This window comes from Dinoponera quadriceps, unplaced genomic scaffold, assembly GCF_001313825.1.
Source record: "Dinoponera quadriceps isolate SergipeBrazil2010 unplaced genomic scaffold, ASM131382v1 scaffold3289, whole genome shotgun sequence".
In the NCBI taxonomy this organism is placed as follows: domain Eukaryota; kingdom Metazoa; phylum Arthropoda; class Insecta; order Hymenoptera; family Formicidae; genus Dinoponera; species Dinoponera quadriceps.
The window spans coordinates 772,492-797,879 of record NW_014558238.1 but is presented as its reverse complement, the minus strand read 5'-3'; the positions used below and the strand labels follow the sequence as shown (position 1 = coordinate 797,879).

The 25,388-nt window shown below is 47.9% G+C and overlaps 1 protein-coding gene across 1 annotated transcript in view; it reads right to left on the bottom strand.

The window, feature by feature from the left end:
* The window catches only part of LOC106749686 (RNA-binding protein Musashi homolog Rbp6), a 128,628-nt gene that overhangs the window by 57,547 nt on the left and 45,693 nt on the right, over positions 1–25,388 (bottom strand). The window contains exon 2 of the mRNA XM_014629373.1: positions 15,651–15,780. Within this exon, the coding sequence (XP_014484859.1) occupies positions 15,651–15,706 (56 nt within the window). The 5' untranslated portion in view covers positions 15,707–15,780. The remainder of the gene's footprint in view (positions 1–15,650; positions 15,781–25,388) is intronic.

Here is a 25,388-nt window from a genome sequence, read left to right as displayed (position 1 = left end):
GGGGGGGGGGGGGGATTCGGCCGAAGTTTCGGAATTCCATTTCAGCAGGCAGCATGCTCGACTCACCAAGGCTTGAAAAAGCCTCGATTCGGCTAAATGCTTTCAGAAACGTCCCGGAGCACTCGCGCCCGCCCGCCCGCCTGTTCTGCGTCGCGGAAGACACAAGAACGGTTCTCTCTCTCTCTTTCTTCGCGAGTCTCTCGCGGTAGATTTTCCGAAAACGCGGGCTTCGCTCGCGAGGACGATTTTGCATAATTGAGAGCGGAGAGCGAGAGAAGATGCGCGAGGCAGGGAGATAGAGATAGAGACAAGACGTAAGCGCGAAGGATGATGATGGCGTGTGTATGTGTGTGTACGAGCGTGTACAGGATGCGGGATGCAGAGTGCGCGGTAACAATGGCTTTATACGCTCAGCCAAGCGGCCGTGGCAGCCGCAGTTATATCGGTTTGAGCGCCCGTTTTTCCGTACACCCACGTAACCGGTCTCGCGCGTTCTCTCTCTTTTTTTCTCTACTTCTCTCTACTTTCTCTCTCTCTGCTGTCCTCTTCCCCCGTCGCCCCCCTCTGTCTCTTCCGTTCTCCCTAGTCGAGACTCGCGTGGCACGGAGTCGTACGAACCTACGATACCGGGGACAGGTCAGGATTCGACGTCCGTTGGCCTGCCTCCAAACCGTAGCAAACTGTAGGCCCCCCCGTCCCGGTAAAATTCCAAACCTGTCGAGTCCGACAAGGGACCGAAAGCCACCCTCGTTAAGCGAACGTCTATAGGCGAGACGATTCGGGACGAACGTATTCCGTAGGTGACTTCTACGAGTGTTCGGCGAGGTGAAAACGCCAACGTCTGTCGATTGTTTAGACCCTCGCATATAAATATTTCAACTCCTATTGTAGAATATAGAACATATGTATATACCGAATGCCCAGGATTACGCAGTAAAAAAAATTTTTGCGTTAAAAACAGTCCACCGGAATTTTTGTGCTATTTTAACCAAGGTGGATACGGTAAAAAGTAATACGTTAAGATGAGTATGTTAATCCGACACATATTCGTGTACTTTTTAACATGTATTCCCCACGTTAAAGTAACACAAGAATTTCAACGGACGGTTTTTAACGAAAAATTTTCGTATCGTGCAGGCGTGTGTTCAAGCATCGGTGCGTTTGCTTCACGTCGACGGAGGATTGTTGAATGAGAGGGTTTAACGCAACGCACGTTTCGGTTCCGTGCGTCCCGCGTTTCGAATGCGTGTCGGTTGGCGTTATTATGATCGTGGATCGTTACGTGAGTACAGATCCGTGAATGAAGAAACTAAATGAGAAGTACCCCGAACACTCCGCCGCCGCTGACTGTTACAACTGTAACTACTCGGCCGATAACTATTCTCGCCGATATCACGCGCGTAACTCGTTCCTCTTGCGAAATATAATAATATCTCGTTCCTGACGGTGCTAGGACGGACACGCCGTTGGAAGAATTGCCTTCGGCAGAATGCACGGCGAGAAGATTAGAATAGAAGACGCGCTCGTCGACGATGCTGAAGGAAAATTCAAATCACAGTTTTTGCATTTCGCGTAACGCTTGTTTATCACGCTCGTAATTTTCCGTCCGTGTCTGTGTTCACTCGGATTCAAAGAAACCAGACTTGCACAACCTATGTCTGATGATCCAATGAGAGAACTGACTATATATACATTTCTTGGAGCGGAGTCTCATTCGAGACGAGTGAAAAGTGGTGGTGTTTTCAATCGAAAAGCGACAGTGAACTGTGCTGCTGCTCGAAATCGCAAGAATGTTTCGCTCGAGCTTAGAGTGGATTCCGACTTCACAGCGAGCGAGCGTTTCAATCGATTAGAGCGAATTTGTCCCCGTGACGGTGGAACACTAATGTGTTCAGTTTCGACCGAAGATATTTCCACCCGACGACTCTGAGTGGAGAGAATTTACTCCGTGCGAGTGAGAAATCATTCGAATCAGCGTGACTCGGCTCTCGCTTTACTTTCTGAAATTGCATCCCAGAAAATTAAAAAAAAAAAGCAATCTCTGAATAAAATAGATAAAATCTCTCTGGCAATTTTTCGGAAAGGACGCGAGAAAAAAAGGAATAATTTGCAGGTACAGCGAAATCTGTCAGTTGTTATTTGGACAGCAAAACGATTTGTTAAGAATACTAATTGCCATTCGCCGAATTATTTTGCTGAATCTACAGATTATTTTGCCGTAAAAACAAATCAACGTTGATACGCAATATGAACGATAGTTTCGCTGCGACAGTAAAATTTCATCTTTCTCTACTTTCCCCCTATCGGCGTTCCGAACTGCATCTAGGACGTTGCGTTCGGATCGTTTTTCGAGAACGAGTGTACGCGCCGACGATCGTTTCCTCGCGCGTCGGTCTAATCCGCAACAGTGGGGTTTCGCGGACACGGCATCGCGACGATGCCCGCGGAATACATACACGTCGACGATTCGTGCGAGCGATTTCCGCGCGAATCGCCGAAGACAAAGGGCAGGAAATGTTCCACGGCAGCCGCCCTCTCCATGCCCTGTAACACGAATCCGCTGCTCTCGAGATGAGGCGAACACCTGGGGGTTCACCTCCGCGCACTCGTAGCGCTTCCTCTCTGACGTTTCTCGAGGGGGAGAGAAAGAGAAAGAGAGAGAGAGAGAGAGCTGTAACCCACTCACTTCCGTACAACGTAAGACACACTCTCTCTCTCTCTCTCTTTCCCTCCTCTCTTTCTCCTGTCCTCTCGCTGCGCGCGAGTTCTGAGCTCTGAGCTCCAACAAGGACGGACGGAATCGCGCAATTTTATTACGTAAATTCAATTTGCATAGCGCGCTACCCCGTGCGCGCGCGCGCGCGCTCGGTAGTTCCTCGGAGGTTTCCGAGACCCGTCGTCGTCGTCGCGGTAACCGCGTTTCTTTCCTCTGGGAGATAACAGGCGAGTTGAGCTAACGAACTATATTTAAATTGATTTTACCTCCAAACGAGACGGAGAGGAGAGAGAGAGAGAGAGAGAGAAAGAGAGAATGTGCCATTAGAGGCATCGAATTACCGACCACGCAACGCGCGCATTCGCAGAACGTATTCGAGGAAAATACGGCGGCTTTGAAAAAAATTCCTTATCGGTTGTTTTCATTATACTTTTTTTTGCCCGTCGCGCTTTTCTCCTCTTTCCCTCCTCTCCACACTACCCTCTCTCTGCCAAGATAGAAATATTTAATACCATTTGTTCGTATTCGTTAACCAATGTTAATTTCCATGTCCATTTCCACGTAAAATTTTAATGTATATTTGACAAGGATTGTATTGCGTATATCGCGCGCATACCTGCCCGACGAAAACGGACCATTTCGAGGTCGTTTCTAGGGTGCTCGCATTCCGTATCACAATATTTCGACAAATACAGGACTGCAAATATAAAGCAGCGTTTATCAAATATATGCACGTATGAACGGGGCAAAACTCCGGCGATAAATACGACAGACGGTGAAATTAATTTACGGTGCAAACGGACGGTTTTATTCTCTCTCTCCCTTTCTCCCTCTAAGATATTATTGTATTTCAAACTGATTTCTCCACGCTGAAACGCGGCGGGATATTTCCCCGTGTTATGCATTCAGCGGAAATATCCGGGGATACGCGCGATTCTCGCGCGTTAACCATCCCCGTTCGATAACGCAACGGGAAAAATTCCATTACAACGCGCGAAGAAACGCGCGGGAAAATTCCCCGTCCGAGCTATTAATCCGTTCAAGTTGGCGATACGGCACGCGCGATTAGACCCGGGAGCGCACAATTGCGTTAGAACGCGCGACTAGAGCGACGCGCCGAGAGAGAGTGAGAGAGAGGAACAACGACGTAACGATTTTATTACAAGCAAGCTGGAATGACGGAAAAAGAAAAGGGATGAAGGAAAAAAAAAGCAGAGAAAAATCCCGGCGAACTGCACGCGCGCGGGCGGGCGAGGTGGCGGCGAAGATTTAGCCTCGAGTCGTTTAAATATCGCGGAAATTGAACCAATAAATTTCCGACTGCCATAAATTGGCCGACTTACCGCGCGTAAACGGCCCTCTCTTTCATCCGCCGTCCCTCCGCCTCGTCTCACCTTCTCGGCGGGGGAACAGGAACGTCGCGAGACGCCGGCGCGAGAAATACGGAGCTGCCGGTGCGGAGGGAAACCAAACACAGGAGGGGGAGGCCCGTAAGTATCGCGAATGTAACGATTACGCGGTCTCGACCGCCAAGACAAATACGCGTACTATCGAGATGTTTATTATTCTTTACGGCACTCTTAAGTAGCTTAAGATGTTACACCGCCTACCACCACCATCACGGGGATACACGGAAAATTTCCCCGGTCGCGTTTCTTCTATGAACTCTCTCTCTTCCTTTTTCCTTCTCTTCCTCTCGCAGAGACTCGACGGTGTGTGTATTCAAGAACATAAATATACGGACTCGCGTGTTAGTGTAAATACGAACATCGCGTTAACCCGACGGACAGACGAGTGTCCGAGATAATACCGCGCGCGCGCGGTTCCTCGCTCAAAAGAGGATGTCGTCGTAGGAATCGCTTGAGTGATAAATTATTCATGATACGGGAAGAGCACGGGATATCGCGAAATATCGTCCGCAAATTCGCAGTAGCTCGCGGCTCGAAATGCGCGAGCGATAGCGAGATAACTGAAAAGCGGGAAGACATTAAACGAGAGCATAAACTGGTCGTAGTAAAAGAGCTTTTACTAAAGAGAGAGAGAGAGAGAGAAAGAGAGGGGGTGAGTGGAGGGGGTAAGGGAGGAGAGTGGTTAAGTGTACCGCGCCGTATTGAAGAAAATCTACGGCGGAGGTGCACCCGCGCGCTTTCGCCTCTCCGGGCAATAATACAGAGTGGTTCACGTCCCTCGTTGAGAGAGAGAGAGAGAGAAAAGCGCGCGGTTGTTTTCCGAAATTCGACGTCCGTGTTATTGTCATAGTTTAACAAGCACTTGCAAGACGCGCTCGCGAGGCGAGCCTTTGGTATCCTTTCGAGCGGATAACAACGAGCTTTACTCGCTCAGCAACGAAGATCGGGGAATTCTTCGCGCACGAATTTCCACGGGGAGGGAAGAAATGGTTTAACGTCCCTTTTTACATCGGACTCAGATTTCTCGGATACATCGAAGACGGTATTTCGGTCTCAAGTTCAATATTAGACGCGCGGGCGGGATCGTCAACGTCCTGCGAGAGAGATCTCGCAGATTTAAATGGCGGCCGGCCGCTCTGGAACCGGATGCGATAATGATCTGTGACACCTCGTAACGTAACTAGGTCGGATTACTTGGCATGAGAGTATCTTTGACACACGGATCGTTATATCGGTTCAGCCGTTGGTCAATTGCGGCGCTCGTGCAACGCCGGAGATACTCGAATGCTTTCCGATTGCTGCATGCACACACGCACACATATGCATCCGAGATCGTGGAAAGGTTACTTAATTTTCCGTGGCTCTCCGTCTCGAGCAACCGTAGCGAAACAACTCGCAAGTACGAATTTTTAGTTCTACACCGGGCGTAAATATCGTCGAATTCGAAAGGTCGACGGAGAATCTCGGAATCTAAGGATGTACACGTGCTTCACGTTACATTGTTCTATTTTGATGTTGTTTGTGAGAAACGATTGTTTATGACCGTTTTTCCTTACGCTTGAAGCTTGAAGCACTTTTTTCGAGAGAATTACTTAATAATTGATCCTCCCTCTCGATGTATAAAGAGGAATAAATGTCAACATTCACACGACTTCGACTGTTACTCGCAGCTGTAAATTATTATTTACAACCTTCGATTGGAACACGATTAATCATAGATTCGTATATTCGTGGATTATTACATATTCGTGGATTTCACTCTATGTGTGTATATTCACACCAATATTTTTATTATATGAAATAAATATTACAAGCGAACGAATAAGAGATTCATAAAGTTAAAATTACCCATCGAACAATAACGAACTACGATATAAAATAGTTTCCAAATTTCGATTAGAGGTTATCCTCGCCGAGTCCGTTGAGAGAAATCCGTTCAGAAAAAGATGTCCGTTAAAATCGGAAACATTCGCACGGGGAAGAAAAATCTTTTAGCCAAATTCGCTTCTCTTTCCCGGAAATTCTGTTTTCTTCAGTCTTCGAAACGCGTTTGACTCGTCATTGTTAAATTCAACCAAATATTCACACCCGCGCGTGTGACGAATGACTCGACATACCTGCCAATACACGGAGAATATGTCCGGGCGTCCCGATTGTCCGGTTCTACGTTCTATTGTTTCGTCAAGCACAAGATTCTCGTTCAAAAAACTAACACTGACACTCGAGCGTGGATGCGACTCATTCGGAGGGAAGCGTTGATGATTAAACGAACGCGAGATGCCGGCGAGTGATGGCCCGATAAAATGTTTCAACGACCGCCGAAATATTCTAATCACTCGATGAGAATTGTAAACAACTCACCCGATACGCGCGTGCTTCGCATCGTGGAACGCGCACGTCGGCTCGTCGGGATATAATGACCCGGTCATGAACGAGTGTGCGGCGCGCGACGGTACCAAAACAATCGGCGGGGGGGGCAAGAGTACACTCTGCCAATCGTCGTTCGCGCATTAACTACGTGTACGTTCCTACGATAGCCGAGAAATCACAACGCAACCGACACTCTCGAAACATTCCCGAGCCTTCGGGGTCGGATTATCGAGATATCAGATGACGAGATTATCAGGACGCATTGCACGTGTCGTGCGATGGCCATCGTCATTACCCGTAACGTAGCACTGCCACGTCTCATTGGATTACGTATGAAACATCAAGGGATATTAATTGCGCGTAAAACATGAATAAAGTATCGATAAAATATGAAGTATTAAATTAATTTACTTCATTTTACTGCATTTGGAAAATCGGTCGTTCGCTGCTAAAAGAGAGACAGTGAAACGAGACAAGAAATACATGCGCGTCTTGAGTTGTTATAATTTATAATTACGTATCTTTGATAATTCAATCGCCGGCTAAGCTTTAACCGTATCGGTTAAATTTTCCAGTGGAAATTATTAGTTAGAGTGCGCGCAGTGTTTCCGATCGGTTCGTACTGAAGTGCGGCACGTTGAACGTTTGGCCGCGAAAACGATCTGGAGCTAACTTCGAGACGGATTACAGGACGCGGGACGTGACGACAGTCACGGCGACGTGGTTTACAACTTTTTCTTCACCATCTTTTTTGAAGCCTCATATTTCACCGAGGTTTTCAGCGTTAATAAAAAATCATAATATCGCGCGAGAAAAAGGAGAAAAAGTTCGTTGTTTTATTTAACCATTGATTATATTTGCCCGTTAATCTTTATTATGCACGCACACATACATACACGCACGCATTTATCCATTAATTTTTATTAGATTATTTCATATTTGCCTACCGCACACACTGCCGCTGCATTTATGTTGCGTACTCAACACATTGCTTGGCAACATCAAAAATAAATAATACTCCGATAGAATGTTTTTTACAAGATAATTAAATATTAAAAGTTACAAATAATCTAACCACATTATAAATATATAACACATATAATTGCACGCTGATATAATTGTCCGCAAAATCAGAGGGAACACGATTTGGGTCCGTCTTGGGATTTTCAGCAGATCTTTTTTTCAAAAAGAGTAAACTGACGAAATACTAGGCTCTTAAGATATACGATCACGGAAACACAGGAAGGCCAGTAAGAGCCGAGCTCGACTGTTGATTGTTGGTACGAATGCATTTATTAATCTTCCTTATAGGAAGATATGTTCGACAGTGTAAACCCTCGCGCCGATTTACGTTGGACTTTTCGAACGTACACGGTGAATCTACCTCCCACGTCAAACCGGTTATTATTAATAACCCCGAATTCCCATTAATTAGCCAATTAATTAAAAATTAATTCATTCCCTTTGTTTAAGCCTCAAATGGCAGTAAGTGGGGAGCATCGCGAAGGAGGATGAAAACAGTATTAACGATATCATATCCTGAGATTCTCCATCAGTCTCTCCGATTCGACGAAGCTCGCGGAGCTCGCAACGCGAAATCAAGATTCCGACCTGGGGAAACGCGCGGGGCACGCGAGTTTTCCGCGGTGTACGTACGTCCGAGTGGGAAAAGAGGCGCGGTCGAAGGCGAGTCAGGCTCCGGCAAGTAGTACAAGCCCGGCTTGTGCCTGGCGTGTCAGCCGGTACGCGTCGTGACGACGAATCTACCGTTAAAGACACAACCGCGCGGGCAGCCCTTTCATTGTGCGGAAACGACGAAAGAAACGAATAACCGTGGCGCCGTGACGCTAAAATACGCGATCCAGGCATTAAAACTCTCGTTTCTCTCGCAGGCGAACACACGTACGTACGTACGTCGCATAGTTACATCGGTGATCGACGTTAGGCGCTATAAAAAATTTAACGCTCAATAAAACTGCGCTCAAGAAAGCGCTACTCGATCGAGCGAGAGAGTAATTAGCGTTCCCCGACGTTCCCGTCCAAGGAACGCCGGAATCGCTCGTTGAATTCGTCATTACGAGCCGATCCGCTTGATCTGGATTCCGAGTCGCGTTAAATAAGAAAAACCGCCGCGGTACAGAAATACGAGGAAAGTTTGACGAACTGTCGGAAAGGGTCACCGTTATGGAGAGCTCAATTCGACCTCATGAAGGAGTAATTTCGATCGAAAGCTATCATCCCCGAATAGTTTTTTTCTTTTTTTCTAGCAGAGCAAACCTCCTTCTCACTCGATCGACTGGTCGCTCGATGACGTTTGTTTCCAGACGCGATGTGACTTCACGTCTCGTTCTTCTTCTTCTTTATTTCTTTTCTGAGATTTCTTTATTCGCCTCGTCGTTCGTATCGGACGCGCTCTTAAGAACGCCGACGGAAAATATCCGTATCGGAACAACCGTACGGCGGATTATTCGCCTGTACAGAATCGCGTGTGTATCGCGGCCGCGTCGGTTTTTGATATCCCGGTGGCGATATCACCCAGGCGAAATCGTTACCGAAACCGCTTGTCGTACACGGGGCTTTCTGTTTCGCCTGTCAGTCGCCTGATATCGTATCGATCTAAGGGGCCGTCGGGGGCAGGAACCCGAGATGTAGACGTTCTTTGCGTGTGCTCCCGTGAAATTCCCACACGGAGTACAACTCAAGTCTATTTCCCCCATCCGATTAATTTTCTTTCCCCGATCAATTATTTCATACAATTACAATTTATAATTTACATACTGTCGTGTAAATTACACGTTTAATTACACACGTTTCGAGAGAGAGAGAGAGAGCAACTGAGTGAATAATACATTAGTCCATAACTGGGTAATTAGCGACAAAACATCGCGCTTATCGGGGGCGATTTAGACACGGGGGATAATACAGAACAGATTGCGGGCGTGCGGTGCGCCACGGTAAAGGCGTTACCGGCCAAGGCAATTCTGCGACACCGGAAACTCGTTTATACGACCCTGCTGGCGGTATGTAGGACCATCGTTGTGGTTTTCCCGCCGGCTGAAACGAGAGGGGAGGGGGGAGGGGGAAGCGAGCGCGCGATACAAGGGTGGTACACCCTTCTTCCGTGCCGCCAAGATCGTCCCGGGAGTTATCCTTTGCGCGCGGATTGCGCGGTAAAAATGCGGGTTTCGCGCGATTTTCCCGGGCGTTCGCATCAGCGATGTCATCAAGCCGCACATCCGACGGCGCGTTTGCGAAAGCCGCCCGTGATTATTGCAATTACACATCGCCCACTTTACACCTGCCCGGCGAATCTCTCGGAAGTGTCGCTCGGAAAATAAGGCGCCAGCCCTAAATATCGAACGATCAGAAACATCAAAGCCCAATGTCGCATTTCCGCCAGTCAAGGTGTTAATGAAGTCTTCTGCACTTGAAAAGTGTGTCCGCATTTCATCGTCACGGAGACAAATCCACTCTAATCGATTGAGACATTCACTCGTAAGGAGTTAGGAAGCGCTCTTAGATTGAGTGAAACACTCGTTCTTCCGATTCGGAGGATTTTCGCTGATATTTTCGCCACCGCTTCGAGTGAATTTCCATTCGTTCGAGCGGGAGACAAAGAGGGAGAGAGATTTCTCCCTACAAGAAATTTAGGAAGTATTGTTCGAATCTCTCTTTTTTGCCGAGCCACACGCACATACACACACGCGCGCGCGAACGCAGAGCAAAAGAAGGACGGTGGCAACCGCGAGTGTGTTAGCCGTTGCGGCAGAATGTCAGCGTTACAATTTTCATCGACCTGAATGCGACGTCGCGTAGACGCGCTAAACGGTATTCGGTAATGAATTTCTTTGGCCAAGTCAACGCGAGCCGCCGGTTGGACCGGTTCCGGTGGACCCATTTGCCTGCCGGGATTCTTTTCCCGGATTTGCTCCCGGGCTTTTGAGGGATTACGAATCGGGCGCATCGGCTTGTGTAAAATTCAAGATAATGTCGGCGCGCGATGTGCGAATTATAGTCGGCGATTTAATCTCGCCTGCTTAATAGAATTCCTAACGAAGATCTTGCGCCGCCGATAGGACGGAAATCGCCGGGGAGGCAGGGGAGAATCATCATGTGAGGTGGACAATTTTATCCCACCGGCACTTAGGAGGCTCCTATATCGCGGGAGATCCACTCGCGCCGCGATATACGCGAGTGATGTTTTTTTTCGCGATATACGCGAGCCCAATGAGCTTGCGAGAAGTTCTTCGAACAAAAATCGAAAAAAAAAAAAAGAAAGAGGGGAAAATGTGCCGAAACGAAACCCGTAGCGCGCTCCACGCGCTACGCACCGGACCCTTTATAAAGGGTTTTTCGCGCCAGTTCCCGATTCACCCGTTGCGTTGCGTTTTATTACCTTCTCCCCCCCACNCCCCCCCCCCCAGCGTACGTTACATCCGCGGAAACGCGCGATAGATTTAAATAAAAGTGCGCGCGCTCGAAATAGCGACGATACGTCGGGGCGAATTCATCGAATATTCAAGCTCTCGGTTACTCACGAGAGAGAGAGAGAGAGAGAGAGAGTTCCTGCCTGCGGCGCGCTAGCGGAGGCGGCGAGAGCGACATCGTCGCAGCTATGATTTCCAGTCGTCTTCGCCGTTAAACCACTGGAAAACTCGGCCAGATATTTCGATCCTCTATTTCCGGCCGGCCGAGGCCCGGGGGGAGGGAAGACCGCGTTCGCGGATTAATTCCACGCGCCGCTAGCAAAAATCCGCGCGCGTACTGTCACCCACGCGGGCACGCACGCCGGGTAAAGAAAATTTCGCCCTCGTCCGTTGCTGGCGCAACATCAATTTATGACGTACGCGCGCTGCTTACATCGGCTAATTGTGGACGCCACCCACTCTATCGCCCGCGACCAATATACGTCGCGTAGGCGACCTCACACACCTGCCGTCGTACGCCTCTGGCCCGAACGACTATAAAGGAACCATCAACACAGCTGTCACTGTGCGCGAGGCGCATTCTCCTCAATGAACCGTCCGAAAATACTGCCGTCGGCCACCCTCGTCTTGCGACAAAGCAACGCGGGAATGAATCGCGCGATGTCACCGTGCCGTCGTCGTCAGATTTAACGCATTGTTATGCGCGCGGGAAACGCCAAACCGTCCTCGTAAGGCTATGGCCGCGCGAATCGCGAATAAAGTTGAAGCGCGCGGGGAAGCCTCGACGGAGGAACCCCGTATCGACGCCTCGTGACGTCACTTTCGAGGGCGCAAAGTGTTCAGGAACACAGAAGCGCTGTCGGGTATCCATTTTCACAGGGACCAGGTACCACGCGGACATTTTTTCGTGTATGTATGACGGGTGGAGGGAGAGAGGGGGGGGGGTGCTTTCGTGAAAATATGCTCGTCGCGACAGCGCGGTGAAAAATTTTTACCGCGAAATTTAATACATTTCAATATGTTCCCACTGTGCGATCCACGCGAAATTTCGTGTGAATTCAACGTAAAGGCAAATATATTGGAAAAGAAGGTAAATATTAACGTCGAGAATTAACGCGGAATTAATATTCATAATGTGTTAATCGGCGGGCCGAAGTATAAAATATAGTTACTTTAGAAATGCCGAGTGTTATTTCAGCATTTACACTCGTCGAATATCGAGACTCAACGCAAAATGCATCGTGACAATACGAACGTACGATACGTCCTCGAATTAACACGCGCGTTATGTTGAGGATTTCAACGAGGACCGACTTTGACAGAAATACAAGTGTATCGAGGTAAAGCCCGCGAGAAAAAGTGAGAGTACTTTGTCGGATGTTTCAGAATTTATCTTGACTTGATTTCCCTGACGTGAAATTTTCGAGCATCCGCTTTTCCATCGGCCATATCTCGATACTTTTACGCGCGGGACTACCTGAAGTATAAAATAAGAAAAAAACAAGAAAATAGTAACAAGAACAAGTAAGATACTCGGAGAGCCGGTTACCGAATAAAGTTGTATATTCGGGTGAGTTGTGGAATATTCGGGGTACTCAGGTACGCGTGTAACACCCGAATGGCTCAGGTGTCGGCGCAGCGCCCGAGATTCCGAGAGTCGGTGGACGCGGTCAAAAGAACGGAAAAATTTGAAGGACGATTTATCAGTCGCTCGAGGTAACACGAATAAAGCGAGCTTCGTGGAGCTTCTCGCGAATTTTCTTTCGCGAACGTTCGCAATTTCGAACGCCGAAAGTTGCCGCTTTGCGTGACTTTTTTTCCCTACTCTCTTTCTCCTTTTTCTCCCCCTCCTTTTTTTTTTCATTACACGGAGTCTATCCATTATCGGATTCTTTTAACGGGAGGAATCAACGGGGGAGAATGCAGGGGAGGGCGATACGACCGAATTCGACGCGAATCACTCACTCGATGAACGATATAATCCTTCCCCGGGCTAATACCGCTAATCGACATTCGAGCGATCGATGTGGCATTTAATCGCCGGAATGAAAAGCCAGTACGGAGTGCGCGCGCGGGCGAATATAAATATCGCCGGCGTTTCATTTATATGTACGCGCGTACGCGCGCGCATGTTCGGATATTACGGATTCACTTGTACGGCCAAACGCGCGCAGCTTCTCAACAATTTCGGAATTTTCAATCCGCGCGACGGCACGCTAACATTTTTCCGTAACACGTAGCCATGCGCGGCGACGATGGCGATCGTCGTCGTCGTTCGCATTTCGCGGTTTCTCGCGAACTAGATAACCGTTCGCTCGGCCGTGACGAAACGGACTTCTTTCAAATTACAATCCGATCTCCGATCTCACCTTACCTTCCTTTCCTTCTTGTAAAATTCGCAATACTGAAAAGTACTGTGTAATATTTTCGAACGGTTGAACCGTCGAGCGATAATTAAAGCACTTATCCATCCACCTATCTGTTTCAGTCGAAGGAGAAACGTCCGTGATATTTCAGCGCGCCGGCCAACTACGACAAAGCTCACCCTGATTACTACTCTCCTCGTTCGATCTTCGGCGAGAGAGCAGGGTTCGTGGGTCAGCGACAAAAGGCGGCCCTGAAGAAAGGCCTAATCGCGAATACCGGAACTCTCTCTCTCTCTCTCTCTCTCTGCTAAAGAACTCGCGGGGAACACGGCGAAAGTGTGTCGGGAGAAAGGAGTAAGAAAGGCGCGCGCGAGCTTTCATTCGTCGTCCCTCTGTGTGTGCGTGTGCACGTGAGCGCGAATAATCGCTACGTGCGCTCCTCCTAAAGGAACTTTAATCAGAACTGGAAAATAGAAGAAACCTACTTTTCATCCCGCCTATCCTCGCTGCTGCAGCGGCCCGTCCTCGACGGCGCGGACGATAATACCGTCAGGCTTTCCGTGCGAGATATCTCGAAATGTATACACATACACACACACACAACAATGCTGCATTGTCTTAGCCACTTTATTGTGCTCAACGTTCAAATATCATGCCGGGTCTCGACTAGCGGACTCGGGAATCGCGCGACGTCCTAAAAAGCGACGCCGGCCTCTTTTAATTAAACCCGCCCGACATGAAAATTCATCTCGCAGCCGAGAGATTCGAATTCGCAGACCGCGCGATTTTGATTCCTTGTCGATCGAGCACGACCGACCGGCCGATCGCCGGCAAGTTTTTCCCTCCCCCGTTTTTGCGCTTTCGCCCGAAATTCCGTCTGTTGCCGGGGAAAATACGTAACACGCCGGCGGAATTGTGCGGCTGAAATGAAGAACCCCTTCGCAACCGTTGTTAACCGACATTTTTGCGCACCGCTGATTGGATATCTCGCGCGTTGTTACCGACTGTTCATTTTGGCCTGCGCGCGGAAACACTTCACGGTTTATCAATGACGCTCGATGACGGAGCATTGAAATAAATGGTGTGTATCCACACAATCAACAGGGAGATAAAGTGCAAACGAAACATCCCCGTTAAGCTGCCTGGGAACGATAAAAACGGAGGAAAAAATATCGAGATCTTCCCGTCAATGCGGATGTAAATATGTATATATATATATATAAATATAAATATATTCGCAGAGAGTTTTCATAACATGTGAGTGTAATTTTAGAAATTAAACCACGACACAAGAGTAGGACAAAATGTTTATACAAATATTTGTCCTGTCTGATCTTGTTTCCGGGTTGAACTGACGTTTTCGTGTTTCACTAATTCTCGTTAAAAATTGAGCCAGCGTGGTGTCTTCAAATATTTCTGATTTTAAAGGAAGTGCTCAAATGACTCGAAAACAAGCTTCTAAACCGTCTTATCATCGGTTTTCTAATTACGTTCTAATGACGTTCTGGATGCTATTCTGACTCGCTGGCAACTTTCTTCGATACGTTGGCGGATCAACGTTACGTCAATCGTTATCTACCGTTGCAAACCATAGAAGTCAGATAGAACAAGTGTTTATATAAACTTTTATTGTTACCTTCGCGTCTTGAATACACTTCTGAAATTATGCCCGCATGTTGTGAGACACCCTGCATGTATAATAATACGCTCTTTACAGTGTGTGTTTATCGTGCACTGTGTACAAGTGACGGCTCGTGAAACAGCTCGCGAAACAGGAAGTTACAGGAGATTCACGCATCACCGACATGCAGACACAGCATAAGCCTAGTCTATTTGCAATTAAAGCTGAGTTCATGCGTTACAGAGGTTCACGGTATCCTCGGTTGACGTTGACGTTACGCGCAAGCACGTTGCATCTTTAATATTGTACGATCAACCGAGTGACGTACGGCTCCGGAATAACAGAAGTTCCGCCAATTCGAGGTTACGTTGTATCCGTCAATCTCATGATTTATTTTCGCCTTTAACGCGCTAAGCAATCCGATAACTGTGGTAAATTTAAGACAGCCAATTCCCGAGAACGAAACATCATCGGCTCTGATCCGTTTTCTGAGAAGTATTTTCTGGATCTTTCTTTAATTATTCTATATATATAGAGAATAATTGTATATGTATATATTGTGATCACTCAGCCGGCGGCTCGATAAGAATAGAGTTGGCCTTTTCCCGAAGATGGATCGAGAGCAACGACAGATTCATCGATTCGGGACGCACGGAACGACGAAACAGGATCTCAGCTTTTCAGACATATTTATGGCGGCAAAGTCAGTTCGTGACGATTTATTGTAAGAAACACACTCACCAGTTCTCCAGTACACCGACGTTCGAGAAGTTCGGCGGGAAACTCGCGGCCGCCATCGATGGTCTGCTACTGACTCGTCCGCTGGTGACTCGTCGCTTCCGGATCTCTCCTTCACAGCCCTAACGCGTCACTGAAACGCAGAGGAAACAGAGAAGACGGATGATTAAAAGCGACGCTCGCTTTGAAATCCGAAAAAAAAAAGAATATCAAAAGCGGAAGGATTAGTCGACACGCTTCGGATTTGGCTTCTTCGCGAAAGCCCCGAACATTTTTCACGTTTCATTTGACGGCTTTCGGCCCATTTTGACGATATTCCGGTAAAGATATCGTAAAGATTCCGCGAAGATGCAGCCTCCGGGATCTCTCAGTCTTCTTTTCGTTTAAAACCACGAAACTAACAAAAAAGTATCTCTTACCCACCACAGAAACGTTTTTCACCCTCCCGAATGTAACGTCATTATTTCTCCCCTCCAGATTTCAACGTGTCATTTAGCACAACCGGCTTCGGTAATGTTCGGCATTGCTGTTACGTGTTCTACGCGCATAACGAAACGCGCGTGATTAAACGACGAGCGAAGTGTTTGAAAGCGATCGGGCGACTTTACCGTAATTATAATCCGCGCAAGCTGCTTTCGGAAGATACGGGGAAGATCCGGAACGTGACGGCGCCAGCCATCTTTCTTAAAAGTATCATCTTCTCCCCTCCCCTTTCTCTCTCTCTTTCCCTTTGCACCCGTCTCTACCGCCACTGCCGTTGTCCGTAAGCGCGTTTGCGCTACATGCGCGCACACGAAGGCAGCCGCGCATACCGAAGCTCCCCCTCCTCCGGGCATCTTCTCGTCCCGGCTACCCCCGCTTTCTCGCATTACTATCTTTCCGCTTTTCGGGCCCCGGTAGTCGGTATCGGTAATGAACGATCTATTGTGCCGTTGGATGCTCTTTCAACGAGCAGCAAGACCGAGGAAAAGAGGGACGCCAGGAGGGACGGAGAAAGAGGAAGAGACTAAGGACGACGACGGGATGGAAGGGGGTTAGGCGACTGCACGAGAGTGGCATAGGGAAGGTATGAAAACGGCACTCGTTAATGGATTCCCACCCCCGGACTCCTTTACTCTCTTTCTCTCTATCTCTTCTCCTCTCCCTCTTTCCTCGCCGCCTCTTTTCGCTTTTCCTCTCTATAGTTTTCTCTCTCTTCCCGTTTCCCCCAATCCTTGTCCTCTCTCGTCGTTGTTCGCTACTTTTTAACCACCCGGAGGGCGGAGGGGGTTGCTCGTTACACATGCAAATCCCAGAGAGGGGCGCGGAGGAGGGAGACTTCGATGTAGTCGCTCGTTGGTCCCATTGACGCGCGACGGAACGCGCCGTTTCCGCTGTGCGATAATCGCGAGAACGATTCTTGACACGCCGCGGATCTCCCGATCGGCGGGAATTGTCCGACCCCGTCTCGTCTACGTCCCGTATACGCGATAACAAGGGGGATGATCTCCCGCTTGACGCGCGGAAATCTCATCGAGTCGATTTCCCGAGGCGAGGGTTAACTCCGCGTTTCCACGGGCTGATCTCCCCGGGGTGGCAAAGGGTTCCGGGTCGACTCTCGGTCACGGATTAGGGCTGACTAATTGCGTCCGTATAACGTCTTCTTTTCGTAAATTCTGCGAGATGTATTGTGTAAACGCAGGAACGTTGAGAGAGAGAGATGAAGAGTTGCCGCTCGGGAAGACTCGAGTGGGCGCGGATCGTGACTTGGCTCGAGAGTGTCCGAAGCTTCAAATTAATGCTCGGATAGAAGAGTAGAGAGAGAGAGAGAGAGAGAGAAAGTTTCGACTCCGCCTTCGCTCGATAAAACGAATCGACGACGAGCCGCGCGTGCTCGCGAACTTCGGCAATTCGAGCACTCGCGATTGAGGATTCGTGGACTCGACGAAGCGCCACCGTGTCGAAGAGCGCGAGGTCTCGCTAATTAGCGAGAATATTCGAGAATGCGGAGGAAGAGAAAGAACGGAGCTGGGGAGGGAAAAAGGGGAGAAGAGAGCGGGTCGTTGATGTTGGACGCGCGACGAGCTCGCGGATTAGAGAACACGACGAAATCCATCGTCATCGTTCGAGCTGCCATTGTCGGCCGCTATTGTTTGTCCGCTCTCGTACGGCGGTGATAAGGGGCGCGATTCCGACCCCCTCCCTCCCCCGACTCGCGAATGACAGCGCGAGCGAGAGACAACGCGCCTTTATCTTCGCAAAATGTCCGCGCGACGGGTGAACGTGCACGCCCGAGAGACTCGCGATTATCATGGAAATATATATTTTTTCAACATCCCGGCGACAATCGGCGACGAGGAAGCGGAGTCACGTGTGTCTGCCGATTCCTCGCGACAATCCCGCGGTCGGACCGTGTCACCGCGCTCGGGATTTCGGGATTAACACGGGCAATACTCCTCGTCGCTGCTGCCGCTCACGATTCCCCGCACAGAAGTTTCCCCAGATTTTCCAGATATGTAGGGAAAAGGAAGGTAAGGTGACGAAGTATGTAAGATACTGATCTGCTAGTTTCTTTCTAAGCAAACAACGAAACGTGCCCAGCTCATTGAAAGGCTTTCAATAATAATAAATGATCCGTTGTAGTTTGACTTCAAATTGTCAACGTCAAATTGTCAACGTAATTAAATAATAAAAAATCTGTTTCGGATACATCAGTATCGTATTTCGTGGTATTTCTTCATAAAGAATTGTACAATACAACGAATATTTTCATTTTCTCTATAGAAAACTATTATTTGTATGTCGCAAAAAACGTATAAAATGAAGCACTATTATTTTTCACCCCTCATTTCGCAATATTCTTTTTAATTGAAAAATTTAATATAGTGATCATGGAGTGAAATATCACGCGCGAATATCATGTGTAAATAAAATGACGTATTCAAACGTTTTATTAAAAAAAATTGTCTGTTGACCTGTATAATTGCTTTTATTTTTGTCTAGTTTTTTTTTTTCTTTAAGCTATTTATCACGAATCGTATTTTTTATTCAAAAAAATATTTTTGTTTTCGCTTTATTTTATTTGTAATTTGCCGTGTCGCACATTATAACAAAATAAAATAAAAAGTTTGTGAAAATTATTCTTTGTATGCGTAAAAAGTTTAATTTTAATCTTCGCTATTTTATCCACAAATAGGAGAAAAGTAACGAAATTGACACGTTCTTAAAGAAGTTAAACAGAATTCTAATTTACTTATAATTTTTTTCGGTTTCTGTTCCAAGGATAGAAAAATTCGTTTAGAAAAATTCACGTCGGTTAATACTTGCCACATTTGCTTCCTTCCGTGAAGAAAATGAGAAGCCAAAAAAAAATCCGCAGAATAATTGGAAAAACCTGATCTTTTTACTTCACAAGTGTTTGGAAAACATGAACGGATCCTGTTTAGTTACCCTCTGCGTTTTCTCCCGAAGAAACCGAAGAATCGGAAAGAGACCAATTCTTTTTCTGAACCTTCAAAACTATAACTTCCCACTTGATATTGTTTGAAACGTTACTCTTCTAACCGGAACCCGCGTAGAGATTTCCCAACTGGGATCCGTCATTATTTCGTCAGATATCAGACTCGATACGTCCCAGTTAGACCGTAAGAAATTTTCTTTATTATGTGTTGCGGAAGCGCAAATGTGTCGTAACGAGTGCATTCGTTGCCGCGACAATCCCCGTCGCCGTCCTACGACGTCCGGATAGCCTTTATCCGCGCGATTATCCGGTGTTTATCAACTGCGAGCACGGGCGTCGTCGCCGTTACGCGCGTCGCCTCGCTCGCTTCACCGAAGTTCCGCGGCGGAAACTTCGCTAACTGGCGAACAAGAGCGAGGCAAGCACACGAGTAACGCAAGCTCGAACGGGCTAGTTAACATTGACAGTCGGAGCCGAGAGATGCTTTAATTAACGCGCGTTCGCGTTGGTGCACCGTGACTAATGAAAACGCCTCTCTTCCCTCGGCGCCCTGCCGATGTGGATTCGTTAGACATCGATCGCGCGTGTTATATTTGCTCGTGGCGAATAAAACTTGTCGTAATCTTGTACTCGTGAATATAGCTTTCGCTCGGCCCGCAAATGTATCCGGGTCGCAACGCGAACGGCTCCTCGATTCGCTGTCAACGTCGATGCGCCGAGAAGATCGAGAGAATCGAGAAACGTTTGATATTTATGAACCGTATAATAAAGTAGTATTTTTGGAGAGACCATTTTTGTACTCTCTCGATTTTTGAGGTGAAGCCTCATTTGAAAACAAACGAAAATAGCGATATAAACGAAAACAAACGAAAATAGCGTGTAAGGTTATTATTACTGACATAGCGACGCCTCCTTTCGAAATTTCTTCAGATAAAATTTCACTGGAAGAAGCAATGATTAATCTCACCAAAATTACTATAAGTTTAGCAAGATTAATAATTGTTTCTCCCAGAGTAATGCCGTAGGAAAAGGAATGCAAATAAAGGACAATAGTCTTAAAGGTGCAGGAGATGTTAGAGGGGAGAGGGGGGGGGGGGAGACGAGGTTCAAAGATACCTGGGGAGTCTCCAGGTTCGGCGGCAGCAGCCGATCGGAGGTCGTGGAAACTGATGAACGGAAAGATCCGACACATCGAGGAGGTTGCTTCAGTCATTACGACGAGCAAGTAGTTGCGCCATTACAGCGGGGTCGCTCTTGACTATAAACAGAAGGTGGTGCGCGCGCGAACCGTCCACTTTCTCTATCTGGTCCGACTAGGAAGTCGTAAATAAATATACCTTTGCCATTTACGCGGCGCGGCGCGACGCCGGGCATTTTATATGCAGTTATACCGTGGCAATAAAGCGAACGGGTGCAATCGAATCGGTGCCAGGACGGACGACGTGCCGTTCTCTCCTCCTCCCCGGTAATCTGTATCGCGTGCCTTGCGCGTTTCGGCAACTTTCCCGTGCACGTAATAACGGACGGACGGAAGCGGAAGAGCGGGAGAGAGGGAGGAGGACGATAAGAGAGTTCGCCAGTCGCGGCAACTTCACCGGCCCACCGGCTGGAATTCGTTTACGATCGTCCCGTCGACGAGACGCGATCGTCGAAGGCGAAATATTCGAGACGATCGCGACGGGGTCCCGAGTACGCGTCGTTGTGTCGCGCTTCTCGCGCAGATAAGCGTAAGCAGGTGATCGTACAGAAAGAGAAAAATAATTGTCGGAGAAAAATGATCTCGCCATTGTAGCGACAAGTATTGTCGCTACCGCGATATTCGTTGCGACAGCGATAAAATTTCGTTCGCCTGACAACGAACTAGCGAGTCCTTTGTAATTACAGCAGAAACTTGAGAGAGAAATTTTGCCGAGTGAGTTTGTCTTTGGGTCTCCTTTGCTGTTAGAACATAACAGCGTCTCCGACATTTACTAATTCCTCCTTACAGGAAAATAACGTGTAGATGATGTAGTAAGATATATCCAGCGAATGGCAATTAGTATTTTGAACAAATCACTTTTCGCAATGATAACTGACGTATTTTGTTGCGACAGCATAAAATTTGTTGCATCAGTAAAGTACTTTTCTCCGTGTAAGATCGCAACGTTCGATCGTACAGCCGGCGTCACGCACGCAGTAGAAAATTTCGCGTTGAAAACGATCCGCTGAAATTTTTGTTACTTTAACATGGGGGGAATAAAATATTTAAAAAAATACAAATATATGTTAGATTAATATATTCGCCTTTTCATATATTACTTTTTAACAACATTCATCTTGCTGAAGTAACGCAGAATTTTCACCGGACCCTTTTTAACACGAAATTTTTTACTGCGTATGCTATACTATCCTCTAGATTAAAATTTTTTAATATCACATGATTTTTGGCTTTTCACAGACTACGGTATGTACGGTAACGTTAATCCGGTTTAGTAACTGTAGTTATTGAGCTTTTGCATTTAATTGGGATATATTTTTAGATCTAAAAGTACCAATCGACGCAAAAATTCACTAATTGCCACACTTTTTATCACTTGAGCTTACGTTTACTAGAAAAGCAATTTTCTTGAATATGATTCTTTTACTTGTGCGATTGTAATCACAAATATCACACATTTCTTCTCAGTCACGCATCAAGCTTCGATAAAGTTCAATTCAACAGTCCTGTGTAAAAGTTCTTTTATCGTGTCTGTGATATAACATGACACAACACGATATACGATACGGGGTATGTGCAATATACGATACATATAATATGACGTAATGTGATATGTTAACCTGTCAAGATAAACAAATTGGCAAAATAACCCCCGACAATTTTATAATCGCATTCGTTTGTGGACACGTTGAAGCGAAGCCACCACACCGACAGATCACTGATTTTGCACATTGTCCTCGCACATTGTCCTTTTTTGGAATAATCGATGAGCAATAAATCAATAATGCCGATTGAATGATTTCAATCGCTTCTACTGCTGAATTAAACTTCGCACTTCGCATCCTTACACCGCAGGAAGGAAATTTTTGATAACAAGTGCCAGAATCTGGTTAATACATGTCGACCATGTTGGATTACTGCAACGAAATAATTTAGTTCCCTATATTGCATTGTAGTTCCGTATATTATATATGCAGTATATACTACATATTGTATGCACAACATATGGAATTACAGTGCCGTATACATCATAATTCTGTAGAACAATTTACTACACGGAGCTGAATTATTTGGTTGCAGTGATCAAACTTTTGGCCGGCACGTATTAGCCAAATTTTCCTACTTGTTATCAGCTTTACTCCTTTCGGCGTATCGATCGGATCGTTCATTCGTCCCGATTCCCACGCAACCCGACCCGGTAACAGTCCGCGAAATTCGCGTGACTCCAAGAAGACTCGAAGTTCTTCTCACTCCCGCTTGATTTTCTCGGTATAATAAAACGCCCTTCGGAAAATCCCGCGCGCACGACTTCTTCCCGCTGGCCATAAATAATGACCGTCGCCAGACTCCGGTGCGATTTATGTACGAGCGTAGCTCGCGCAACCGTTTCTTCTTCTCCCTCTCCTTCTTCCTCTTCTTCTCGCTGAAACTCGCGATGCATTACCGGCCGGAATGGATTTCGCCCGAGCGAGTATGACTGACAAATCTTCAGGCCACGTCGAGAAATGCGAACGTGGAGGACACTCGAGAGGGAGCGAGTCACCTCCTCGTTGGTCACTCCCATTGTCACTTCCATCGTCATCCATCAGCGCCGCAGAGCGCGATCTCCCACGTGGGCGCGCGCGGAAGCTCGCCAGATCGCTCATTGCTCCAAATTGGTCGTGGATATATTTGGATTTAATCTCCGTGGCTGTTTGAACGGCCAGAGTAGTGGCGGCGCGCGCGCGCGGTGCTCCCGCGCGACGATCCATCATCGGCGTCGCGCGAAAGTCAACGACAAACGTTCGGACAGTCCGGCGATCGGGTGCCGTGCCAGAGTCGTCGTCGTCGTCGTCGTCACGTGGGCGAACCAGAATGGGCACGGTTTCTCGTTGGTCATGGTCCACGTAGCGCGTCCCGATTAAACGTCGTCGCCGAGACGCTCTCTCTTTCTTTCTCTCTCTCTTAATTTCTTCTTTCCCTCCGTTCCCCGAGCTTCCTCCTCCACCGGCCCTTTCTTTCCTCTTTTCTTTTGCTTTCTATCGTTCATATCCGTCCGCTTGCGGCTGCTTCAGCCTCGCAACAGGCCGATCTCGCGCGATAGTTCGGTCGATCGAATGCAGCCGATATACACGCGTACACGCAGCTTGTGTCGATTAATATCACTCGTGGTTATTCGCGCGTTACTTGGGTTACTTGGGTTCACTGGGCCGACGGTGTGTTACGGTGTTTCGCGACACACTCTATGGTTTCGCGAAATGATAAGATATTATAATAGATTGAAATGTGAAAATATTTAGAAAATGTGTAAAATATATAGCAATATGTAAACTATATAGCAATGGTAAATAAATAATAAGTCTATAACAGTACAATATATATAATAATAACAAGTATAATGGTATTACACAGGGTGTCCGATAATCTCATTGACACTGCAACAACATTAATATCACTCGCGAAAAGAAACGACTTTCCCGACTGTTTATGCGGCTAAAATGAGGGAAAAAAGAGTAAGCTTGGCGCCGAAAAGAACAACAACTCTCCATCGACACGGCTTTCTCGCGCTCGCTGCCGGGGCGACGAATATTAATGCGTAGCGCTTAATTTCGGGAAATTCGAACTGGAACTTTAATGGATTCCCCGGCCACGCGCGCCAACGCCTACCGTTTTATCTTCGCAAATTGGGTTAGTCTCCTTGGCCCGGCCGCTTCCCCGAGAGCCACCTGTCGTCTTCGCGACATCGCTCGGCCCGCTGATGCCGCGGTAACGAAGTGGACGAAGCGGCCACGACGAGGGAAAGAGGAGATGATAACGGGGGCACAGACGCGTAGCGATCTTTAATCCCGCGGCGGTTACCCCCCTCCGCTCGGTAGCCCGTTAAAGGCGAGCGATTAAAGCGATTTAACGGGCGCTTAAATAAATGACGAGGTAAAAGCGAAGATCAGCGGAAGACTGTCACGGCGAGCGCGCACCCCCTTCGTTCCTCCGCGGCGGCCACCTCGTTAATAATTAACCACGATGTCTCTGACGGTGACGGTGGGGCTGGATGAGATATTCCCCGGGTTCGACGGACTCTACTTAGTGACTCGGGGAAGGGGGGAGGGATGGACTTATTAGTCGCTGAAATAAATCACCCCCTCGGCTCTTACGCGGAACTGATCGAATTAACCGGTGGCTCCTAACGAGTTCGAGAAGAGCGATCAGGCCGATAACGGGCGTCGTATACCTCGCACAGGTGATTCCCGCGCGTCTTGTCGGCGAGACCGGGGGGAGGGGGGCGTCGTCGCGATGACAATCGATATCCTTCGGCTCGATGAAGTGTCGCACGCGTCGGTCCGCGCGGGTAGACGCGTAAATCGAGATAAATAAGAGATCGTTGCGGGCTTCCCGGTAAATTTCGACGAGCCGACGTATCATGCATCAAATAGTAGCTCTTAGGCTGAGCGGAGTGATAATTATTGAACCGGCTATCGTTACGCTCGATCGAGAGCGTACCCGACGCGCACACACCGCGCCGATATCGATCGTGTCGCGCGTCTCCCGCCGGCGAATTCCTCTCCACGAAGAGAGAGAGAGAGAGAGAGAAAGAATCTTCCAGACGACAAATACATCCCCCGGATCCTTATATCCTCGCGGCTCCCTCACGCGGCGCAGGATCTGCCCGTTTATCGAGAGACGGCGGGAGACGTCTCCCGATTTCCCGTTTCAGCGAGAAACGGAGAAACTCCCTGGCCGTTCTGGGAATGCAGATTTGCCGCGGGGAAATATCGCGCGGATCGCTGGAGGAGAAACCGGCGTCGTCCTCGCGACTTTCGGGATCGCGCGGAATCGGGCGCCAACAAAATTGGATCCAGATCGCTTTCTGAGTTACGGCCAAAACGTACGCGCGAGCGCGTCTAATTTCGAGAGATTTAAAAACATGTTTACCGCGCGCGCGTGCCGCGCCTTGATATACTGTACTTTTATCGCCACTTTATCACGAGGCAGAGAGAGAGAGAGAGAGAGAGACGGAGAGAAAGGGGGAGAGAGACAAACGCGCGAGATGTCGCGAGCTCGTAATATAATTACGACGTTTCGTCGCTTCGTCGCCCGCGCGGAAGAGGGGGGCGCGACGGGATATTTC